Source organism: Penicillium antarcticum (assembly GCF_028974205.1).
Source record: "Penicillium antarcticum strain IBT 31339 chromosome Unknown utg000009l_segment0_segment0, whole genome shotgun sequence".
NCBI lineage: Eukaryota > Fungi > Ascomycota > Eurotiomycetes > Eurotiales > Aspergillaceae > Penicillium > Penicillium antarcticum.
In genome coordinates, this window is record NW_026695307.1 from 4,949,020 (window position 1) to 4,967,379 (window position 18,360).

The 18,360-nt window shown below is 50.5% G+C and overlaps 7 protein-coding genes across 7 annotated transcripts; 1 reads left to right on the plus strand and 6 right to left on the minus strand.

Moving 5' to 3' along the window:
- Positions 1–148: 148 nt before the first annotated feature.
- On the minus strand, positions 149–364 carry N7508_010207 (uncharacterized protein; the record flags this gene model as incomplete). Its single annotated transcript, XM_058468267.1, has 1 exon — positions 149–364. The coding sequence occupies one exon, from the start codon at positions 362–364 to the stop codon at positions 149–151; it is 216 nt and encodes a 71-aa protein (XP_058316113.1).
- Positions 365–563: 199 nt separating this feature from the next.
- N7508_010208 (putative SNF2 family helicase) lies at positions 564–7,440 on the plus strand (the record flags this gene model as incomplete). The annotated part of the gene is made up of 5 exons (XM_058468268.1): positions 564–915; positions 1,220–1,358; positions 1,416–2,171; positions 2,236–7,038; positions 7,122–7,440. 5 exons carry the CDS (start codon positions 564–566, stop codon positions 7,438–7,440), a joined length of 6,369 nt encoding a protein of 2,122 aa, XP_058316114.1.
- Positions 7,441–9,143: 1,703 nt separating this feature from the next.
- Positions 9,144–10,079, minus strand: N7508_010209 (complex I 24 kDa subunit family protein; the record flags this gene model as incomplete). Its single annotated transcript, XM_058468269.1, has 3 exons — positions 9,144–9,530; positions 9,580–9,870; positions 9,960–10,079. 3 exons carry the CDS (start codon positions 10,077–10,079, stop codon positions 9,144–9,146), a joined length of 798 nt encoding a protein of 265 aa, XP_058316115.1.
- Positions 10,080–10,396: 317 nt separating this feature from the next.
- Positions 10,397–10,741, minus strand: N7508_010210 (uncharacterized protein; the record flags this gene model as incomplete). Its single annotated transcript, XM_058468270.1, has 1 exon — positions 10,397–10,741. One exon carries the CDS (start codon positions 10,739–10,741, stop codon positions 10,397–10,399), a length of 345 nt encoding a protein of 114 aa, XP_058316116.1.
- Positions 10,742–11,251: 510 nt separating this feature from the next.
- Positions 11,252–12,313, minus strand: aah1 (adenosine deaminase; the record flags this gene model as incomplete). The annotated part of the gene is made up of 1 exon (XM_058468271.1): positions 11,252–12,313. The coding sequence occupies one exon, from the start codon at positions 12,311–12,313 to the stop codon at positions 11,252–11,254; it is 1,062 nt and encodes a 353-aa protein (XP_058316117.1).
- Positions 12,314–12,709: 396 nt separating this feature from the next.
- N7508_010212 (L-threonylcarbamoyladenylate synthase) lies at positions 12,710–13,996 on the minus strand (the record flags this gene model as incomplete). Its single annotated transcript, XM_058468272.1, has 1 exon — positions 12,710–13,996. One exon carries the CDS (start codon positions 13,994–13,996, stop codon positions 12,710–12,712), a length of 1,287 nt encoding a protein of 428 aa, XP_058316118.1.
- Positions 13,997–14,518: 522 nt separating this feature from the next.
- N7508_010213 (putative DUF814 domain protein) lies at positions 14,519–17,941 on the minus strand (the record flags this gene model as incomplete). Its single annotated transcript, XM_058468273.1, has 4 exons — positions 14,519–16,121; positions 16,172–17,745; positions 17,793–17,861; positions 17,909–17,941. 4 exons carry the CDS (start codon positions 17,939–17,941, stop codon positions 14,519–14,521), a joined length of 3,279 nt encoding a protein of 1,092 aa, XP_058316119.1.
- Positions 17,942–18,360: the final 419 nt, after the last annotated feature.

Sequence of the window (18,360 nt, forward strand, 5' to 3'; positions counted from 1 at the left end):
GAGTATAATTGCTAGTTCTTTTATTGCTTATTGTTTACTGTCATGTATTCTCTGGGAATTTGCATATAGCACTGGAGCATTGAACCCCCAGCTTTGGGATCGAAAATAAATGCAGCATCAGCAATCGCGGAGTATAGTCGTATGGCCACTAGTGCAGCGTGAAGACAGTTCTGTAGTCAAGTTGAAGCCAAGGTGAAGTTGGTGCTGCTGCGGGAATTGTGTGTGGTGCTGCGTACTGTCGTCGTCGCCGTACTGTCGCCGTATCTTTGGTGTCAACATTTCCAAACCAGGCGAGAGGTTTGCCCCAGCCGCCGGCAACTGGTCTCCTCCAATCCTCCCACGAGACTTTCTTCTTCTTCATCATCTTCTCGTACCTCTTTTAGGACCTGCAGTTCCACTATTTCCTGCAGAGTTGACGAGCCTTCAGCCATTCATGTATCATTTGCATAATCTCATCATCCCCTGGTCTCGGTTCTGTTTGGACTTTGTCTGTAGCACACCTCCTCTGTGAAACTTTACTTGTTGTGTACCGGCGTCTGGATTCGTCCGGTTTGATCACCATCATGACTGATCTCAACCCCCCCTTCCCCCCTCCTCTGATTCCGGTCATCATTTCTCAGGAGCGTACAAATCAGCAGCAGGGTGTGGCTGATCTGGCAATGGATGGTCAAGACCATATGGTCGAAGAGGTTCCGGAGCTGCGGCGAGGATGCTTGATTGTAACGACCAGGTATCTAGCCAGTGATCTACCTCCTCTGCATAGGCTGGAAGATATCTTTGCTGACATGGCATCCAAGGCCCTCGAAAGGGGGTTTTCGGATGTCCTCTGCCAACTCGGCAAGCGGCCACTCCGTGTGGCAACGATGTGTTCAGGAACGGAAGCCCCGTTACTGGCCCTGGACATGATTTCAACGGGTAAGTTCCTTGATTATTTCCTATCACCAATTTAGTATCATTATATTCATGTCATGCTGCACTCACTTTTCTCTGTGCTTGGAGATTAATTTGAGGTCGGCTGTAGTGTCGATGAAGGAAGAGGCCGTCGGCGATTTAAGGTCGCCGGCGCTTCTGTTGGCAACGCCGAGCATTCGGTATTTCCCTATCTTGCCCTAAGTCAATGTCACCAATTAATCATTTTACCCTTATGCCCGTCTCTCTAAACACTCACTGAACGCTTGATTTTGTCTCTTCTTCGGATCAATTGCTAATATCCTCTCAGGTCTAGGTATGGACCTGCAACTCCGGATCTCGCATGCTTTCAGCTGTGAGATTGTTCCGTTCAAGCAATCATACATTGAACGGAACTTCCGCCCTCCCCTCCTGTTTCGTGACATTAAGGAACTCGGAGGAGATGTGGCGTAAGTATACCATCTGATTCTCATTAAAGCTGCATTGAAACTGACCTCGATCCACAGACAAACGGCGTATGGGTCGCCGGAATTGATCCCCGGTAATCTCGACGTACTAGTTGCAGGAACTGCCTGTGTCGACTTTTCCCCGCTGAACAACTGCAAGAAGACTCTGCAGCAAGACGGCGAGTCTGGGGCCACGTTTGATGGCCTATTGCGGTATGCGGAGAAATATCGACCCCGTTTGATCATCCAGGAGAATGTTCGGACTGCCCCATGGGCACAGATGAAGGATACTTGGGAGGGTCTCGACTACATGTCCGTCGATCTAAAAGTCGACACAAAGCACTACTACATCCCGCAGACACGTGAACGTGGGTACTTGGTGGTCATTGACAAGCGCCGTTTGGAAGCAGCGGGCGTGCTTGCAGACCTCAAATGCCAGGTCGATCTTCAAAAAGTCGACCAGCACGTTCGTGATCTTGTTCGCTTCTTCAAGAGGCAAGCAAGTGCGCCTGTCGGAATGTTTTTGCTGTCTGACGACGACCGTCGACTGGAGACTATCGAGAAGAAGGCGTGTCTAGAGTCTCGAAGCGAAACCGGCTGGCAGAACTACCAGTCTCGTCATCAGCGCCATCGTGACGAGCTGGAACTAGGCAATGAGCGCCCGATTACTCGATCCCAACCCGGAGTCAATTTGCTCAAGGCACCCGATTTCTTCTGGCATCGTTTCATCAAGACGCAGCCCGAGAGAGTGTGGGAAACTGTGGATATGAATTTCCTGAAGAAGATTGTTAGTGGTTACGACATGAACTTTAAGGAGTAAGTCCTTGCCGTTCCCTACCTTTCATTTGATGAACAGTTTACTAATTCTCATATCCTACAGGCGTTGGATTGACCTGTCTCAAGGTGTCGATCGAGGGCATGACATTCTTGCTGCGTCTGGAATCGCTGGTTGTCTGACCCCCAAAGGCATACCATTCTTGACCACCCGCGGAGGACCTGTGTCTGGTACAGAGGCTCTTTCACTGCAAGGGCTGCCCCTCAACAGAATGCTGTTAACGACAGAATCCCAAGCCGATTTGATGGATATGGCTGGAAATGCAATGACGAGCACCGTCGTCTGTGCAGTGATACTCGCGGGCCTGATCGCCGCGTACAAAATCCTTGACATCGACAATGGATCGACAGAGTCCACTGTCCCCGAGGATAATCCGCTTCTTATCAGCAATGAATATAGACTTGTAAGGAGCAGCCTTGGAGACACCTCGACTCGCCCTGTCAACCACCATGATCTCAAAGCATTGTCAGCAAGCACTGTCATGTGTTGCTCATGCGAGAGGCAGACCGGCGTCAAGGATCCAATTTTCACCTGTACCCTTTGTGGACACTCCGCTTGCATTTCCTGCCATGGAAATCCCACGCACTCATATCTACGTAAATCCCACTGTCGACTTGAACCGTCAGAGTTTATCGCAACTATCAAAGAACTTGTTCCCATGAAGCTTACGCTTTCGGGATTTTCTGAACTAAATTTCGAAGCATACAAATCTTTTTACCTTCTGAAGGACCTCTCAAAATTCTGGGACGGCTTCATGCACACCGTCAAATCACTTTGCACCGATGTTTTCCAATTTTTCGAAGTCAAGCGCGGAAGGTCTTGGCGAGTCATCTATCAAGGACCGCACTCCAGCTTGTACCTTGAGATTGGACCGGACTCAATCCAGTGGCTTTTGTACGGAAAACCACCCCAGTCCGCGAGCACTAGAAGCTACATTCGAGAAGTGTTAGCAAAGCCAATCGCACGCATGAGACCAAACAATGGGTCGTTTATAGAAGGTGTCTGGGAAATGTGTTCCCCTGTGAGCACAGCTTTCACTGTCAACATCACTGGAACAGAGCAACAAGTCAAATCTTTCGAAGCAGAATGTGGTCTCAAAGGCGCCAATTTCGTCAACAGTCAAGTTTGGACTCATCTTTACGTTGATGCATCAGATGCCGATCTCGCAAACCTTGACCACAACATCCGAGGATTTTATGAGGCTCTTCCTCACTGTGGCACATCACTCGGAGCAATGTACCGAAGGAAAGGCACTGATATGCAGCCTGCTATCTACCTCTTTCTTGACACGCAAAAGCTCACCCTCCCCAAAGACGATGCCTGTGTATTCTCTCTTGGTCACAGCCGTCTTCCTGGATATGAACAAAGAATGTCCATCGCCGAGTTGTCGCCAACTTGGAGAGCAATGAATACACCACAAGGTCCGAGAAAAGTCACTGCCTATTGTCGACATTGGCTGAAGGCTTCCGACGTGAAGTTGAATATCCATCATGAAGAGATAACTCACTACGCCTTACCGCAAGGAACTCAGATCTTGATCACAAACGTGAAATGTCACGATGCTTACATCCCCCTCGCTTCATTGTCCGTCCCAACAATGATTCAGAACTTGCCCGACGCAAAGCCCGAGTGGCAAGCATGGGATCCTGTGGTATCAATGAGAGAACTGAAAGAACTTGCTTGGCTATTCCAAAAGATCGCTGGATGGTCCAATTTCAAAGAATGGAACAAAATAGGCTATTCCGAAAGTCTGGGAAATGTCCATGAAGTGACTGCGAACTGCGACGTCTGCAATCCACATCAACCCAGTATCATCTGGGGACGGGACAGCCAGGAGCGTATCATGCCCTATGAGAGCCCTCAGGATGCTGCTATCTATGAACGTGCTATCAAGTCTCGACCCTCGCCCTTTACGGTATTCAGAAGAGTCAATGAGCAAGGAGATGGAGAATTGTGCTTCGCTCTCAACGTTCAAGTTCTGATGCACCAGGTACATGGAAAATTGGTTGGCTTCAAATCCCGTGAGAACATCGCCTCTCACTGGCGACTTCTTCCCCATGCATACGATATGCAGAAGTCTGAGCTGAGCCAACAAGACACTGATCGCAAGTTCACACTGTTGGACAATTCAAACGACACTCCTTCATCACAGCCTCCCAACTTCCTGTTTTCTCTACGCAACGAGCAACTTAAATCGCTCAGCTGGATGATTTCCCAAGAGGCAGATGATATTGTACCCTTCATGGAGGAAGAAGTCGAAGAATCCATCCTCCCTTTGATGCCCTGGCGTGCCGAAGTCAAAGCGACAGTCCCCAAGATTATTCGCGGCGGCGTGCTGGCTGACGAGGTTGGATATGGAAAGACGGCAATTGTTCTTGGGTTGATTGATGCACAGTACAAACAAGACTGCAGTCGAATTTCGGATGAAAGCGAGAAGTTGATCCCCACAAAGGCAACACTCATCATTGTGCCAAACAACGTGTTCAAGCAATGGCATACGGAAACCAAGAAATTCCTTGGAGAGAAATACAAGGTCCTTGCACTGGAGTCGATCACGAAGACTACCATTCGAGACATCCAAGATGCTGATATCGTTATTCTGTCATGGAGTATCCTGGCAAACGACAGCTACTACACCAGACTTCAAAGATTTACCGGAACACCGCAAGCCCCCACAAGATCGGGCAGGGGAACAGGTCGTAATTTCGACAGCTGGTTCCACGACGCCCGTGCTTCCCTTCGGGAGCTTGTTGGTACTTTGAGATCCGAAGGCCCTGACGCATTGCTGAAAGCAATTGAAGCAAAACGTCGCAAAGTTCAAGCAGAAAAGGCCGATTGCACATATGTGCCTTCCAAACGCCTCAAAGGCAAATCATTTGCAGCTGCTCAGCAAAAGGCAGCCAAGGACGAGTCCAATACAGCAGCTACAGCACAGACGACTGGGACTGAAGAATCTTTGGGTCCTGGCAAAGGTTTGAACCCGGCTGATTCTGGATACGAAGACTCTGATCAATCTGATTCCGACGACAACGATCGTGATGCGAACGCAAGCCAGCGCAAGCGAAGACCCAGCACACAGAAAATGAAATTCCTAGGAGGAAAGCGAAAAAAGACACAGTCTACTGACCCAGCAGTCTCAGATGTCAAACATTCAGCCCGATCGAAGGTGTTACCAGATGATGCAACAGCGTTCGGCATTCGTGCCGGGCAGGGTTGGCGCACTGTTGCTGCTTTCATCCACACCTTCGACTGGAATCGTTTGATTATCGACGAGTACACATACGCTGAGGAGGAACGACAGGTGTCCCTGCTGTCAGTGCAGGCTCGATCTAAATGGGTTCTTTCAGGAACACCCGAACTCAGTGAATTTGCCGACATCAAGAGTATTGCTCGCTATCTAGGCCTTGAACTTGGTATTGATGACGATGGCGATAGTGACAGAATATCTCAGAACAAGAGGCTGCGAATGATCCGCAAGAATCATACTGCTGCTGAAGCTTTCCAGAGGTACCGAGCTCCTCGGAGTAACGCATGGTACAGAAACCGTGAACAGCATGCTCAAAGATTCCTTGACCAATTCGCACGTCAGAACATCGCACAGGTCGATGATATCCCACTCGTGACTAACATTGTTCTCGTTGACCAAACACCAGAAGAGAAACATGCGTACGACATCTTGTATGATGCGGTTACGGAAAACCGCAAGCGCATCGACGGTCCCCTGAACAACCATCTCATAAAGAGCCAGTCTCTTCCAGAAGCTCTCATCATGTGCTGCACAACGACCAGGATTGGCAAGCCTCAGTGGGGCATTGAGAAATGTCGCACGACGTTGGAAACCAGCGTAGCCAAATCTGCGGCCAACTGGACGAAGCTCGACAACCTATGCCGACAGGTGATTGTAGTGGGATACAACAACCACGACAACCCATTCAACTTCCAGGTACTGACGCAATTCATCTCCAAGTCAAAAATTGGAGATGCGCAAGTCAGCAACAAATTTTACGAGCTCTTGTTCAATTACCAACAGTCGTACCAAGAATGGATTGTGCTCATGGAACACCAGAACATAATCACCAAGGTCAACGACAGATTCGAAAAGGCTCTTAGTGCAACGGTTGCGAAGGGCACCAGACACCGACAATCCGCAGAAGCAGAAGCAGAAACCACCGCCGACGATGAATCACAAGAACCATCTCGTAAGAAGGTCAAGACGTCTACAGGAGCCTCTGGCGAGGATCACAAACAAGCATCCCTCGCCATGAGCAAGACCTTGATCAACGACATCATAAATTCGTTGAAGTCGGCCATTGAATCCGACCGCGAAATCCGCTTCTACAATGCATTGCTTGCCATCCACGCCTCCACCATTCCAACCTGCAATGGCTGCGCTGAGAACCAGCAGGACATTGCCAAAGTCGGCATTCTCCGAATCTGTGGACACGCCCTCTGCAAGAGTTGTACCCAAGCTTCCCTCGAGGACAAAAGGTGTGTCTGCCTGGAATGCGACGGCAAAGTGACAGCAGTGTCCAAGGTCATCGCTGGCCCCTCGGTCCTGGAGGAAGATCGTTCAAGCGATAGTTCCAAGCTCAGGAAGCTTGTCAAAATTTTCCGCAGCATCCCGGAGGAAGAACTGGTTCTGATCTTCGTGCAGATTGGCCACCTGATGCCAATCGCGTCGAATGCCCTCAAAAGCGCCGACATAGAGCACCGAACTATCATCACCAACAAGGATATGAAGTTCATTGACGAGTTCATCGAGGGCCCGAAGGCCAAGAAGGGCAAAGCACAGTTCCCCCGGCCAAAGGCCCTGATTTTGAATCTGGGCAGCGCAATGGCAGCTGGACTGTAAGTCTACTTCTTATCCCCATTCCCATTTTACTTACTTACTTGAGAGAATTGAGCTAACTTTGATCTTACTCTGCGCCCAGAAACCTCCAGTGCGCCAACCACGTGGTCTTCCTGTCGCCTCTGTTCGTGGCTTCACAGCCCGAATACGCAGCCGGAATGACCCAAGCTATCGGCAGGGCCCAGCGGTACGGGCAGAAGCGTACCGTACAAGTCTACCACCTCGTGGTGAGAGAGACGGTGGAGGTGAACATCTTCGCCCGGCGCAATGCCTCCAATGGCAATGGGACGCTGGTCGAACGGGATGGGGTGACCTGCCTCGTGGAGGAGGCGGCCCTCCTCCCGGATGATGTGAAGTGCTCGGGGAAGCGGGTGGAAGATGAGAACGGGGAAGTTGTGTGAGCACTCTCTCCAGGCGGCACCCGGCCTGGAGAGGGTGCTCGGCGAATACGATTGAGATTTTCATCTGCCATTTCATTTCCTTTGTAAACTTTCGTAGGCGTTCAACTAAGTAGAAAGTGTAGAGGAAGGTGTCTACTCTCTAAGCGGAATTGCGCATAGATCATATTCACTTGCGAAATAGAGAAAGGTATAGATAATGACCCAAAGAGGCCAAAGTAAGAGTAGTATTTCCCAACTTGATATACTTGCATGACAGGGTTTCAAGAAGAACGAGAGCACTGATATGACAATATCTCGATATTGAACCGGGTGAAGGAGCTCATATATTCTGGTGTAAATTTCCATAGAATGTTCCCGATTCAACCTTTCTAGACTCTAGAATCGGCTTTAAATAGACTAGCCAGTAATGAAAAAGAGATACACACCGGCCAGGCTTAGTTTTGGAGCGGACTATACAGAGTGGAGACCTGCTGTCTCTCGTTCTTGCATTCATTTGTTCTTTTGCCCCTACAAAACACCCTAGATTCAGTGTGCTCATCACTATGGACAAGAAAGCCCTCTTCCTCCAATGTACTGGCTCCAACTAAGGACCCTAACTTTGGCAGGCAGCCCCGAACGCGTGCTAGAAATGCTCGGTCTCTACACCAATAAGCCTATATATAGTGATACCACTACACAAAGCTATACTGGACACAGCTAACGCAGTACTTAGTAGGCTCGTCATTTCATTTGTGGCATTCTTCCTTACGTATTTCTTTGCCTGTCCGAATTTCTGTGAAGCAGATACGTGCCATACTCACGTCGCACGTGTCCAATCATTCTGTGCACTCGTCAATTTGATGACGAAAATTCCGAGGATGTATCGAAATGTTCGTGGTGGGATAAAAAGCCATGAGCAATATCAAACAAGGGAGGAGAATAAAGTATACAAATATTCTGACTGAAAAGCTTGGAAGTTGGCATAAACATGAGAGGCGAGCAGGCAAAGTCCAAAACAATAGATATAAGGGGATCTCTTGTAGAAGCCTTACTCCTATTTAGTAACATAGTCCTAGAGGTTACAGGACTCAAGCACTTGTTCCACTCCAGCCCAGTTCACTCGAACCCCAACTGACTGCAAAAAGACCTAGAGTTCTCGATTCTTTCATTGACCATATCCTCGAGCTTAGCTCAGTTGCATATCGGACAGAATTGAGGGATACTAAAATGTCAAAACAGGAAAGGAGATTAATGACCAACATATCTCAATCGGGGTTGACGACGCTGATCCAAACATGAGTAGCTGTGGTGGACAGGTCTTGTAATAAAGCATGCCAAGAACATACGTCCGCGAAACTACTCAGTCCAGTACGATGAAAAATAAAATGAGAAGCTTAGGAAAATGCGATTGGTTCGATATCCCACAGCGACAGGGCCAGATCTGTATCCAGGCTCCGATCACACCAAGACCAGAAACAAACGTACTGTACAAGGTAGACAGACAAAAAAAAACAAGTAGAAAGGACGCCTCAGAGTGGTTATCATTCAGGGCGCCAGGGGGGCGCAGGAGCCTCTATTGTCCACGGTTGACCACGGTACCCAGGCGCGGCTTTTGCTCGTCCAATTCCAAAAAAAAACAACCATTATAATATCCTCCCATCCGGCATTGACCCACGGCAATGTGAAGAGGGTATACATTCTTTTCTCTCCCTTTTCCGATTCTCTTATTGCGCGTCCAATGCGTTGTCCTTCCGCATCATCGTCTCCGGATTCCACACAGGCACGTCGGTCAGGTTGGTCAGACCGGCGCTGTTCTCGCAGGTATCGCGCCCGCTCAGCGGACCGGGGGCGGGAATCTTGGTGCCGGCACCGGTGGCGGCGGCGGAGTCCTTAAGTGCGGTCAGGATGGTCTTGATAGACTCGGGGGTCAGATCCTCGTAGTAGTCGTCGTTGATCTGGACCATGGGGGCATTGACACAGGCGCCGAGACACTCGACCTCGATGTATGTGAAGAGGCCGTCCTCGGTGGTGTGGCCAGGGGTGATTCCGAGGTGCTCGTTGATGGCCTTGACGATGGAGTCGCTACCGCAGCCACCAAGCTGGCATGGGGTCTGGGGAAATTAGACGCTGTCTGAACCCATTTTTGTCTATGTTGCTTACCGTTGTGCAGATCTGCACGAAGTACTTGCCGACGGGCTCGCGGTTGTACATGGTGTAGAAGGTCGCAACCTCGTAAACACGCATTGGGGGCATCTCGAGCATGCGAGCGACCTCGTTCATAACGCTAATGCTGGTGAAACCGTGCTGACGCTGGCCAAGGTCGAGCAGGGGCATGACGGCGGCCTTCTTGTACTGGGGAGGGTAACGCTTGAGGATCTCATCGGCGAGTTGGAGGTTCTGGTCGGAAAACTTGAACGGGAGGGTCGGGTTGTTGTGAGGCTTGTTGCGGTGCTGTTGGACAAGGGCACAATCAGTACATGGAACATTTTCTCTTCAATTCGAGGCGCAATTGCGAAACCAGGAGGGGCTCGGATACGCACCACCGCGAGGGTGTCGCTCAACCGTTGCGAGCCGGCGGAGAAGGCTCTGTATTGGGGCTTGGAGAGCTGGTGAATCAGCTGGCGGCCGACCCGCGGGACTGAGAAGAGTTTGGAGGCCATCGCTGTGGATATGCGAGGGTCAATTGCAGAACGATGAGATTGGAGGTTGGAGAGAATGAAGTTCAAGTTGACGAGGTGTTTTGCGGGCGGACCCTGGCCAATCAGCGTGGGAGGATTACTCCCGCTTTACCAATCCAACATTGAACAACTCGACTTCTCCAGCAACTCTGCAATATTTGACATTCATGCAATTGGTGCGAACATGATATGAATTGTGATCACTAAATATGCACAGGCCAATTAATAATCACATCACTCGCTATTGACCAGTCATCCACCAAACACCGTCCCCGATACATCTATGTACCACCATCAAACTACACATTCTCCATGCGATAAACCTCATAAGCAACCTCCTCATACGGATGTGCCGAGACCAAAGCATCAACTGCCTTCAGCATAATATCTCGGCCCAGGCACATAATCTCAACCTTGACCTCCTCGCAGTGTTCCACAACACCGACCGCCCCGACCGCTGGGTCTGCACCTTCATTGGGTAGGAACTGGCCCATGCCAGTGGTTTGGAAACAACATTTGGTGTATTTGCCTCCAGGGAATGATCCTCCGCCTTCCGCAAAGATGGCATCCTTGCAGGGCTCCAGGTCAGAGGGCGGGACAAAAAAGACCAGTTTGTAGCGGTCTAAGGTGGTGGAGGTCGCCATTCTGTGGTTGAAGGGAGAGTTCTGATATGCTTGGCTTCTTTGACAGGTGTAGGGTTGTCCTGCTTGGTGTTGAAGGGCTCGTGGGATCAATGCGATAGATGATACTGAGTGGAGTTGACGTAGTGTCTGGGGGCGCGTCTGTGACTGGAATGTAGACCTCAGCAGGCTACAGCAACTGCTGGTTGTTACTCGGTGCATCAATTGCGGTGGTGCAGGAGAGCTGCAGCTGGGTATCAGCAAGTATGGTCGCCAAGTGAGGAGTAGATGTGAGTTAGTGCCTGATTTCTCAGGGAGAATATCAGCTATCAAGGTACTTCGTCAGGACTTCGTCAATACTTTCAATCAACATCCATTCATGTATTCATTCATATATTCTATATTCACTCATTTAGCTGCTGATATATACTCCAGTTGAAAACGGTATACAAAAGGGTTGAAACACAGGGTATCAGATGCACGCCCACCTAGTCCAATCATACTATACACCAACCATATACCTCCAACCACAACCTAAGCAGAAAGAGTATGCATATACTCCTTCACATGCTTCTCAATCTTCTCCAATAAAACAGCCTTCCTCTCATCAGGAATCCAACTCTCCTGAACACTATTCTCAGCAATAATCCTCCACTCCAAAACATTCAGCTCAAACGCCTCCTGCACAGCATAATAATTATCCAAAATATAACCACCAAAGTAAGCAGGGTCATCACTGTTGATGGAGAACTTCACACCAGCCTCAAGGAACTTCCGAATAGGAACCTCCTTTACAGACTGAACACAGCGCAGACGCACATTCGACAGAGGACAAACAGTAAGCAAAGTGCCCTGACGCGCAATCCGCTTCATCAACTCTTCATCCTCGACAAGCCGAATGCCATGATCAATGCGGGTCGCACCAAGCTCAAGCGCTGTGCTGATATAAGTGGGATCACCTTCTTCGCCGGCATGCGCTGTAAGCGGGATACCCGATTCCTTTGCGTCGGCGTAGATATCCCGGAACATGTCCTTCGGAGGTCCAACTTCGGAAGAAGACCATCCAAGGCCGTGAACAACATCAGCCTCGAAGTGCTTAGAGGCAACCAATTCGTTGTAAACACCCCTGGCCGAGTCGACGGGGAGATGGCGCACGAAGCAGAGAATCAGACGGGTTGACAGACCGAGTTCTTTCTCAGCGCGCTGACAGCCCTTGGAGAATCCGCCCACGATGGTTTCGTAGGGGATGCTGCGGTCTTTGTGGACTTGCGGGTCGAAGAAGACTTCTGCGTGGTGGACGCCGTCTGAATGCGCCTTTTGGAAGTAGGACCAGGCTAAATCGGCGAAGTCTTGCTCATTGCGGAGGACTGCCATGCCTTCGAAGTAGAAGTGCAGGAAGTCGTCCAGTGAGGTGAAGTGTTCATAGCGTTTGCTTAGGGTTGAGATTGAAGTGTAGACTGGGTCTGTTGGGAGGGAGATGCCATTTCGTGCCGCCAGTTCAAAGATTAGTTCTGGGGTTAGGCAGCCCTCAAGGTGGACGTGGTGCTCGCATTTTGGCAGACCCTTGATGAACTCGTGGAGCGGGGATTGGCACATGGCGGGTTGGTTGTTATGTGCAAGTGGTTTTTGAGATTGAATTTTTCTTTCTTCTTTTTTTTTTTAATATATAGATCTTACGGACAGTGCCAAGATATATAAAAGCCTTCTTCTCACCGGTGACTCAAGTCATATCATGCTCCGAGACGTTTTATGACTCCTTTTCCGATTATCGTGAAGAGCGGGTGGATAAGCCTTCCTCGTCCGTGGATCGGAGGTCCCCGAGATCAGGATCGAAAAAGCCTAAAACGGAGTAGAAAGGCACTGCAGAACTGAACGTGGTAAGTCCAAGAGATGTTCCATTGCCCCGTACATGTACTTCTGCACAAAAAATTCTAATATTGACAGCAAAATTGAAGATCTATGCACGCCGCACTTGGCAGAATCATAAATCATTTAAACCCGCAATTCGGCACCAGCAGCCTTGCGGAGTCGGTTCATGACAGCCGCAGACAAGTGGCCCTCGTCATCTGATACCCCCTCCACGTAGATCACATCCACATCAAGATCGTCGAGTGCACGTAGGGCCGAGAACAGACCATGCGCGATGGCAGTTGCGTCCGAGCCGAGGTGGTAGTCGTATGCCATCTTCGTACAGGTGCTAGGATTACCAGTCTCCTGCACTGGCACCGGGAAGCTGACGAGGTTATCAATGGGAGCGTCAACGACCTTCGCGTCATCCTCGGAAGTAAGATCCAGACCGAGCTTCCAGTTTCGGGTACGAATGATACCGATGTTGTGTGCGCCAATGGCAGTATCTTGCAAGTCCTTTTGAACGTGCTTCACTACTCCTTTCATGGTGGATGTAGGCTCGAACAGGACGACTCGTGCCTTTGGCGAATAGTGTCGGTACTTCATACCCGGGGCACGTGGGATATCCTTCATTTCTAGTGTTCCGTCGCTGTATGCGACCTCTACATTTTCCCATCCTTCACATTGTCGGATCTCGTCGATGCCAATGCCGCCTGGGCGCAGGATCGCTGGTGGACTGGTTAGCCCGTCGACCACGGTGCTCTCGACACCCACGCCGGAGGCTCCACCGTCTAAAATGAGGTCGATGCGGCCTTGCAGATCGTGGTAAACATGCTGTGCGGTGGTTGGGGAGGGCTTGGTAGAGGCGTTGGCGGAGGGCGCAGCGAGGGGGCGGTCTGTGGCATGGATGAGGAGACGCGCCAGGGGCGAAGAGGGCATGCGAACGCCGAATGTGGTCAATTTGGAGGTGACCTCGGGCGCCAACTCAGAGCCAGATGGGTTGTGTAGAATGATAGTCAGGGCGCCTGGCCAGAACCGGTCGAGCAGAGGCTTGTAGATCGGCGGGATGGCGATGCGCGGCGTCTGAGGTGATCCCGGGTTGTGTTTGACGGTGGGGTTGAGGAGACGATCGAGCATCTCCAATGAGTCAACATGAATGATCAGTGGGTTGTCAGATGGCCGCTGCTTCGCACGGTAGATGCCCTGGACGGATACGCTGCGTGTAGCATCGGCTCCCAGGCCATACACTGTCTCAGTAGGGAAGGCAACGGGGAGGTCACTCGACCGGAGGAGTTCAGCGGCTTCTTCAATAGCCTTGGACTCTGGTGTCTGTTGGCTGCGCTCCTTTTCCCACCATTCAGCAAGGGACAAATCGCCGGGCCCTTGGCTCAGCCGTTGAACAGGGAGAACTCGCGTCTGCGTGGAAGACATGGTTATGAATCTGGCACAACTGCGATGAGCGCGGCCGGCGAAAGTGCGAGTGAACAGCAATTTGAAGAGGGCTTGGTCAATGACGCACTAATCCAAGCAATTCGAGGGGCCAAATGAGGAGGGGGCCGAGTTCCAATCGCAAAGATACGATTTCTGAGACGTGGAGTCTGGTAGAGATCGCCTCTAAACCATACGGTTCAACATCCTGCACGATGCCGTCAGAAGGACGATAAGAGGCCAAACGGAGAAATTCGATTCCATGACGTCGGATGACTCATCATGTTGGGCACGATGGGCGAGCGCAACACAGTCTTGTAAGGAGCAAACTGTTAGTATTTTCATGTAGACAAACGTCTAATTTAGAAATGCATGTAGTCAGAAATTCATCCACAAATCGTTAGGGCGGGGTTGTGGCTGATCACGGCATTTAACCAGGATTGATATAGATCGGCTGTAAATCGATAGCCCTACCTCATGGATTGAGGCTCTAATCTATGTACTCTATAGATTCAATACATTGACTCATTTCTTCTTTCCCTTTCCTTTGGGACCTCCTCCACCCTTTCCACCTTTACCCTTATCACCGCCGCCGCCACCTCCTCCAGCACCCGGAGTCATGATTCGCACCTTACCAACAGGCATGGTGTTGATAATCTCGGACTCCTTCCAGCCTTTGATAAGGTCCCCCTCCTGTGCGCGGAGACGCTCCGCATCAACACGGGGGATTCCAGCATCCTCGGCATGTTCCTTCTTGACCTTGCCAGTTGTTGTCTCGTGTACCCACCGACCGATGATCTCCTTGACAGCCTTGCCCTTCTTCACGGCACCTGGCTGCAGCTTGACCTTGTACTTGTAGCGCCCAAGGGCACCCCAAGGAGCACAGACAGGAACAGCAGCAAGGATCTCGTCATCCGTAGTCGGTGTGCCAATCAAAGCCGGAATCCAAGCGAGATCTGCTGCCTCTGCTGCTGCAGTCTCCTCGTTGTAATCATCCGTTCCAGTTTCAGTAAAGGCAGCTTGGCGTTTGCGCTCAGCTTCGGCGGCGCGCTCGTGCTGGGCCCGACGGCGTTGCCTTTGCGCCTCGGCGTCCCGTTCGCGTTGCTCCTTGGCTTCAGCTGCCTTGGCGGCCTTCGCAGCTTTGCCCTTGTTTGCACCTACCAAGCGAAGAGCTAGTTCTCGCTCCTCTTCATCTTGGTGGGCATACTTAGCAGCTGCGCGCTTATCCTTCGCCCGCTTGCCCCGAGTGGGGGCGATACGTGGCGCAACTGGTTCCTGGTCGCGCTCAAGAGGCTTGCCCTGTCGCAAAGTACGTCGCTCTTTGGCCGTGAGCTTCGGCTCTTCAGGTTCCTGTGGCGTGGTTTGGGTAGCTGATGCGGCATCTTCTTCAACCTCTGAAGCTGGTTCTGCGACCTCTTCGGTGGGTTCTGCCTCTGGCTCGGAGTCGGAGTCGGAGTCGGACTCAGATTCGGCTTCTTCTTCTTGGGATGGCTTGGTAGCTGGAAGCTCCGAGTCACCCCGTTGAAGGGGGTTACGAGTTGCTGCTTTGTTGTCTTCGTCTTCCTCATCTTCTGACGCTTCGGCTTCCTTCTCTGTGTCTAAAGTACGCTCCGGAGTAGACTCTGTCTTCTCCGGCACCTCTTGCGTCACAGTGAAAGTTTCCTTCGATTCTGAAGCAGCAGCTGGACCTGCGGGTGTAGCATCAATCTGTGGGATCTCGAACGCGTCAAAGCGTTGCTTGTGGTTCTTTACGCTGCTCTCCTTGCTGATTTGGAACATGATACCAAATCCAAGAACAAGTTGCGATGGAGCTAAGAAATTCTTCTCTCCCTTGATCTGGAAAGATCCAGTGGGTAGAATACCACTTCCATTATCCGCAATCTTCGACACCTGATGAGCATGTGCCCACCAGGCGGACATTACGGCCTTAGAATCCCACGCAGATGAAGTCGCAACACAAAGGTTTCCGGCTTGAGAGAGAGTAGATGGTGAAATTGGTGCATCGGCACTACCGGCCCGGTTCTTGACCACCATTGGCGTGGCACCTTCCAGGTCAGCGTGGACAAATATATCGCCCTTATTCAGGTATCGGCGGTAGAGGAGTTCGCTTTGCATGGCATCACGAGCACTAAAAAGTATTAGTATATGTTACAACTCAAAGTCGAAGGATTCACATACCCAATAACCAGATAACCTTCCGAGGAGATGAAAAAGATGAATTTCTCAAACCAGAATGGCGTCCGGGTCTGGCGCAGGACTTCTTTCTCCTGCTTCAAATTCTTCTTGAGATCAGTTGTGACCTTTTTCTCGTGACTCTTCAGCGCCTTGGTGGAAGATTGGGCAGTTCTCTCTGCCTTCTCCGAAGCCTGCTTCTTTTGGTCATAGTATTGCGAGGCATTGGCCCAAGGGCTGAGACCAAGGTCAATGTCGATAGTCAATGCCTTAGACTCTCTTTCAGCACGGCCGGCCTCCTGCTTTTCTTCATCCTCTGGGTCTGATTCTGATTCATCACTGCTAGAAACATCTTCGTCTTCATCCTCGTCGTCACCAGCCTCACCAAGAAGAAGAGTGACTGTGTTCTCATACAGCTTGAGAGGCAGCTTGATTATTTGCGCTACTGGGTTGCCGCGTTCCTGCTCCATCTCAATGAGGCGCGCAATTTCTCCCCAGTCCATTCCTTGGGCTACCAATCCATTGACAGCATCCATTGCTTCTTGAACTCGGTAAACATTGTCCTGAATAGCATCGGCCTTGCGAATATGAAGCTCTTGCGCATCTTTCAATGCGTCAATGCGCTTCATGTGTTCTTGTCGTACAGATTCCAGCTTCTTCTTGGCGGCCGCCTCGCGTTCGGTCAGTCGCGACTCGAGACGCTGCGATTCCAGAGACGAGAAATACTCATCCACAGTAGCATTGAAGCGTTCAAACTCCAGGATCTTGATCCCCGGCTTATTTTCGAATTGGCGAGGCTTGAATGGGTGGAAGTCTTCGTACAGCAGGCTAAGCTTTGACTCTTCTCCTTCGGGGGCAGGTCGGGAATCCTCCTTGGCGACAATGTAGCCAGGGTGGCTGTCGCCAGAGTCGAAGCTCTTGGAAATTCGTTGCGCCTCTTCCAACACCTCTTTCACTTTCTGTAAAATATCCGGGTTTCCCAAGACCTGGTCCAGCGGCGTGGCAGTGTCGAATTCCTTCACGGCAAAGACATGGTCCATTAGCAAGGGAGGATATTCGGGGAATCCTTGCGACAATGCTTTTCGCAAAGCTTCTGTACCCTTCTTCTTGGATTTCTTGGGCGCGAAACCCTCCTGGGAAAAGAGCTCCTGTGCCTTCTCCAGTGTCTGTCTAATGCGATTCGTTGTGACATCCGGAACCCCATCATAGTTTTGCTTGTTGGACACGGTATATTTGAGTCCAACCTTGATCTCCTCCTGACCTTCGCCAGCGGGGACCTGTCGGAACAATCCAATAATGTTGTGGTCGCGATCCGTCAAGATGATGTTGCCACCGGCGAAGAATTCGAGGAACATGTGGTATGCGCCATCACTGAAGCAGAAGTCGATAATGCGGTCAGTTCCGATTTGAGTGATGCTGGTAATCCGACGCGACTTCAGGTATTTTCTGAAGCGCGTAACGAAGGGAGAGGGCGTTGTGGCAGCTGTGCGCGAGTATTGGGTTACATGAGTGCGGAAACCGGAGTCGACGATGAGCTGGCGGCGATGGTCCGGTTTGGCGAGTTTGAATAAAAAGATGCGCTGAATCAATTAGTCCTGTCCGTCTTGGAGGAAAGGGTTGGGCGTACTGAGGACAGGTCGTAGATGTTGGACACACGGAGGTGGACCAGCTCTGAGGCCAATTCCTGCGTGATGACCTGGTGCTGTCAGTAATGTATCTCTGTAATGAGGCAATCAAGCCTACCTTCACGTCCAGAGACGAGAATCTCTGCTTCATAATGAGTGTGGTTGTTGAAGGAGGAATTTTCGAGGTGACGTATGCGGGGCAGGAACAGTCGGAGTCGGAAAGCGTGTTAGCGTCGGTGCCCTTCCATGCTGATCTACAAAGTATGGAATTTTCTTTTTCTTTCTATCTTTGGCATCTTTCGCAGTCATTTTTCACATTCTGATAGTCCTTTTTATATCCCTAGAGATGGTTTGTATATTTTGATATTCATTTCTCCCATCCAGAGACATTTCTCCAGCATTCCATACGAGTATAGCTGAAACGATTACTACTTGAAGTTGCTATTGCATTTTTGCCTATCTCTGCTTCTAATATTCTAAATACCAGATCAATGCCATATCTACTGTTCAAGGCTATCTTCGAAATTCCCTCTTAATTTACGTATAGCACCCACCTTGACACAATGAGAG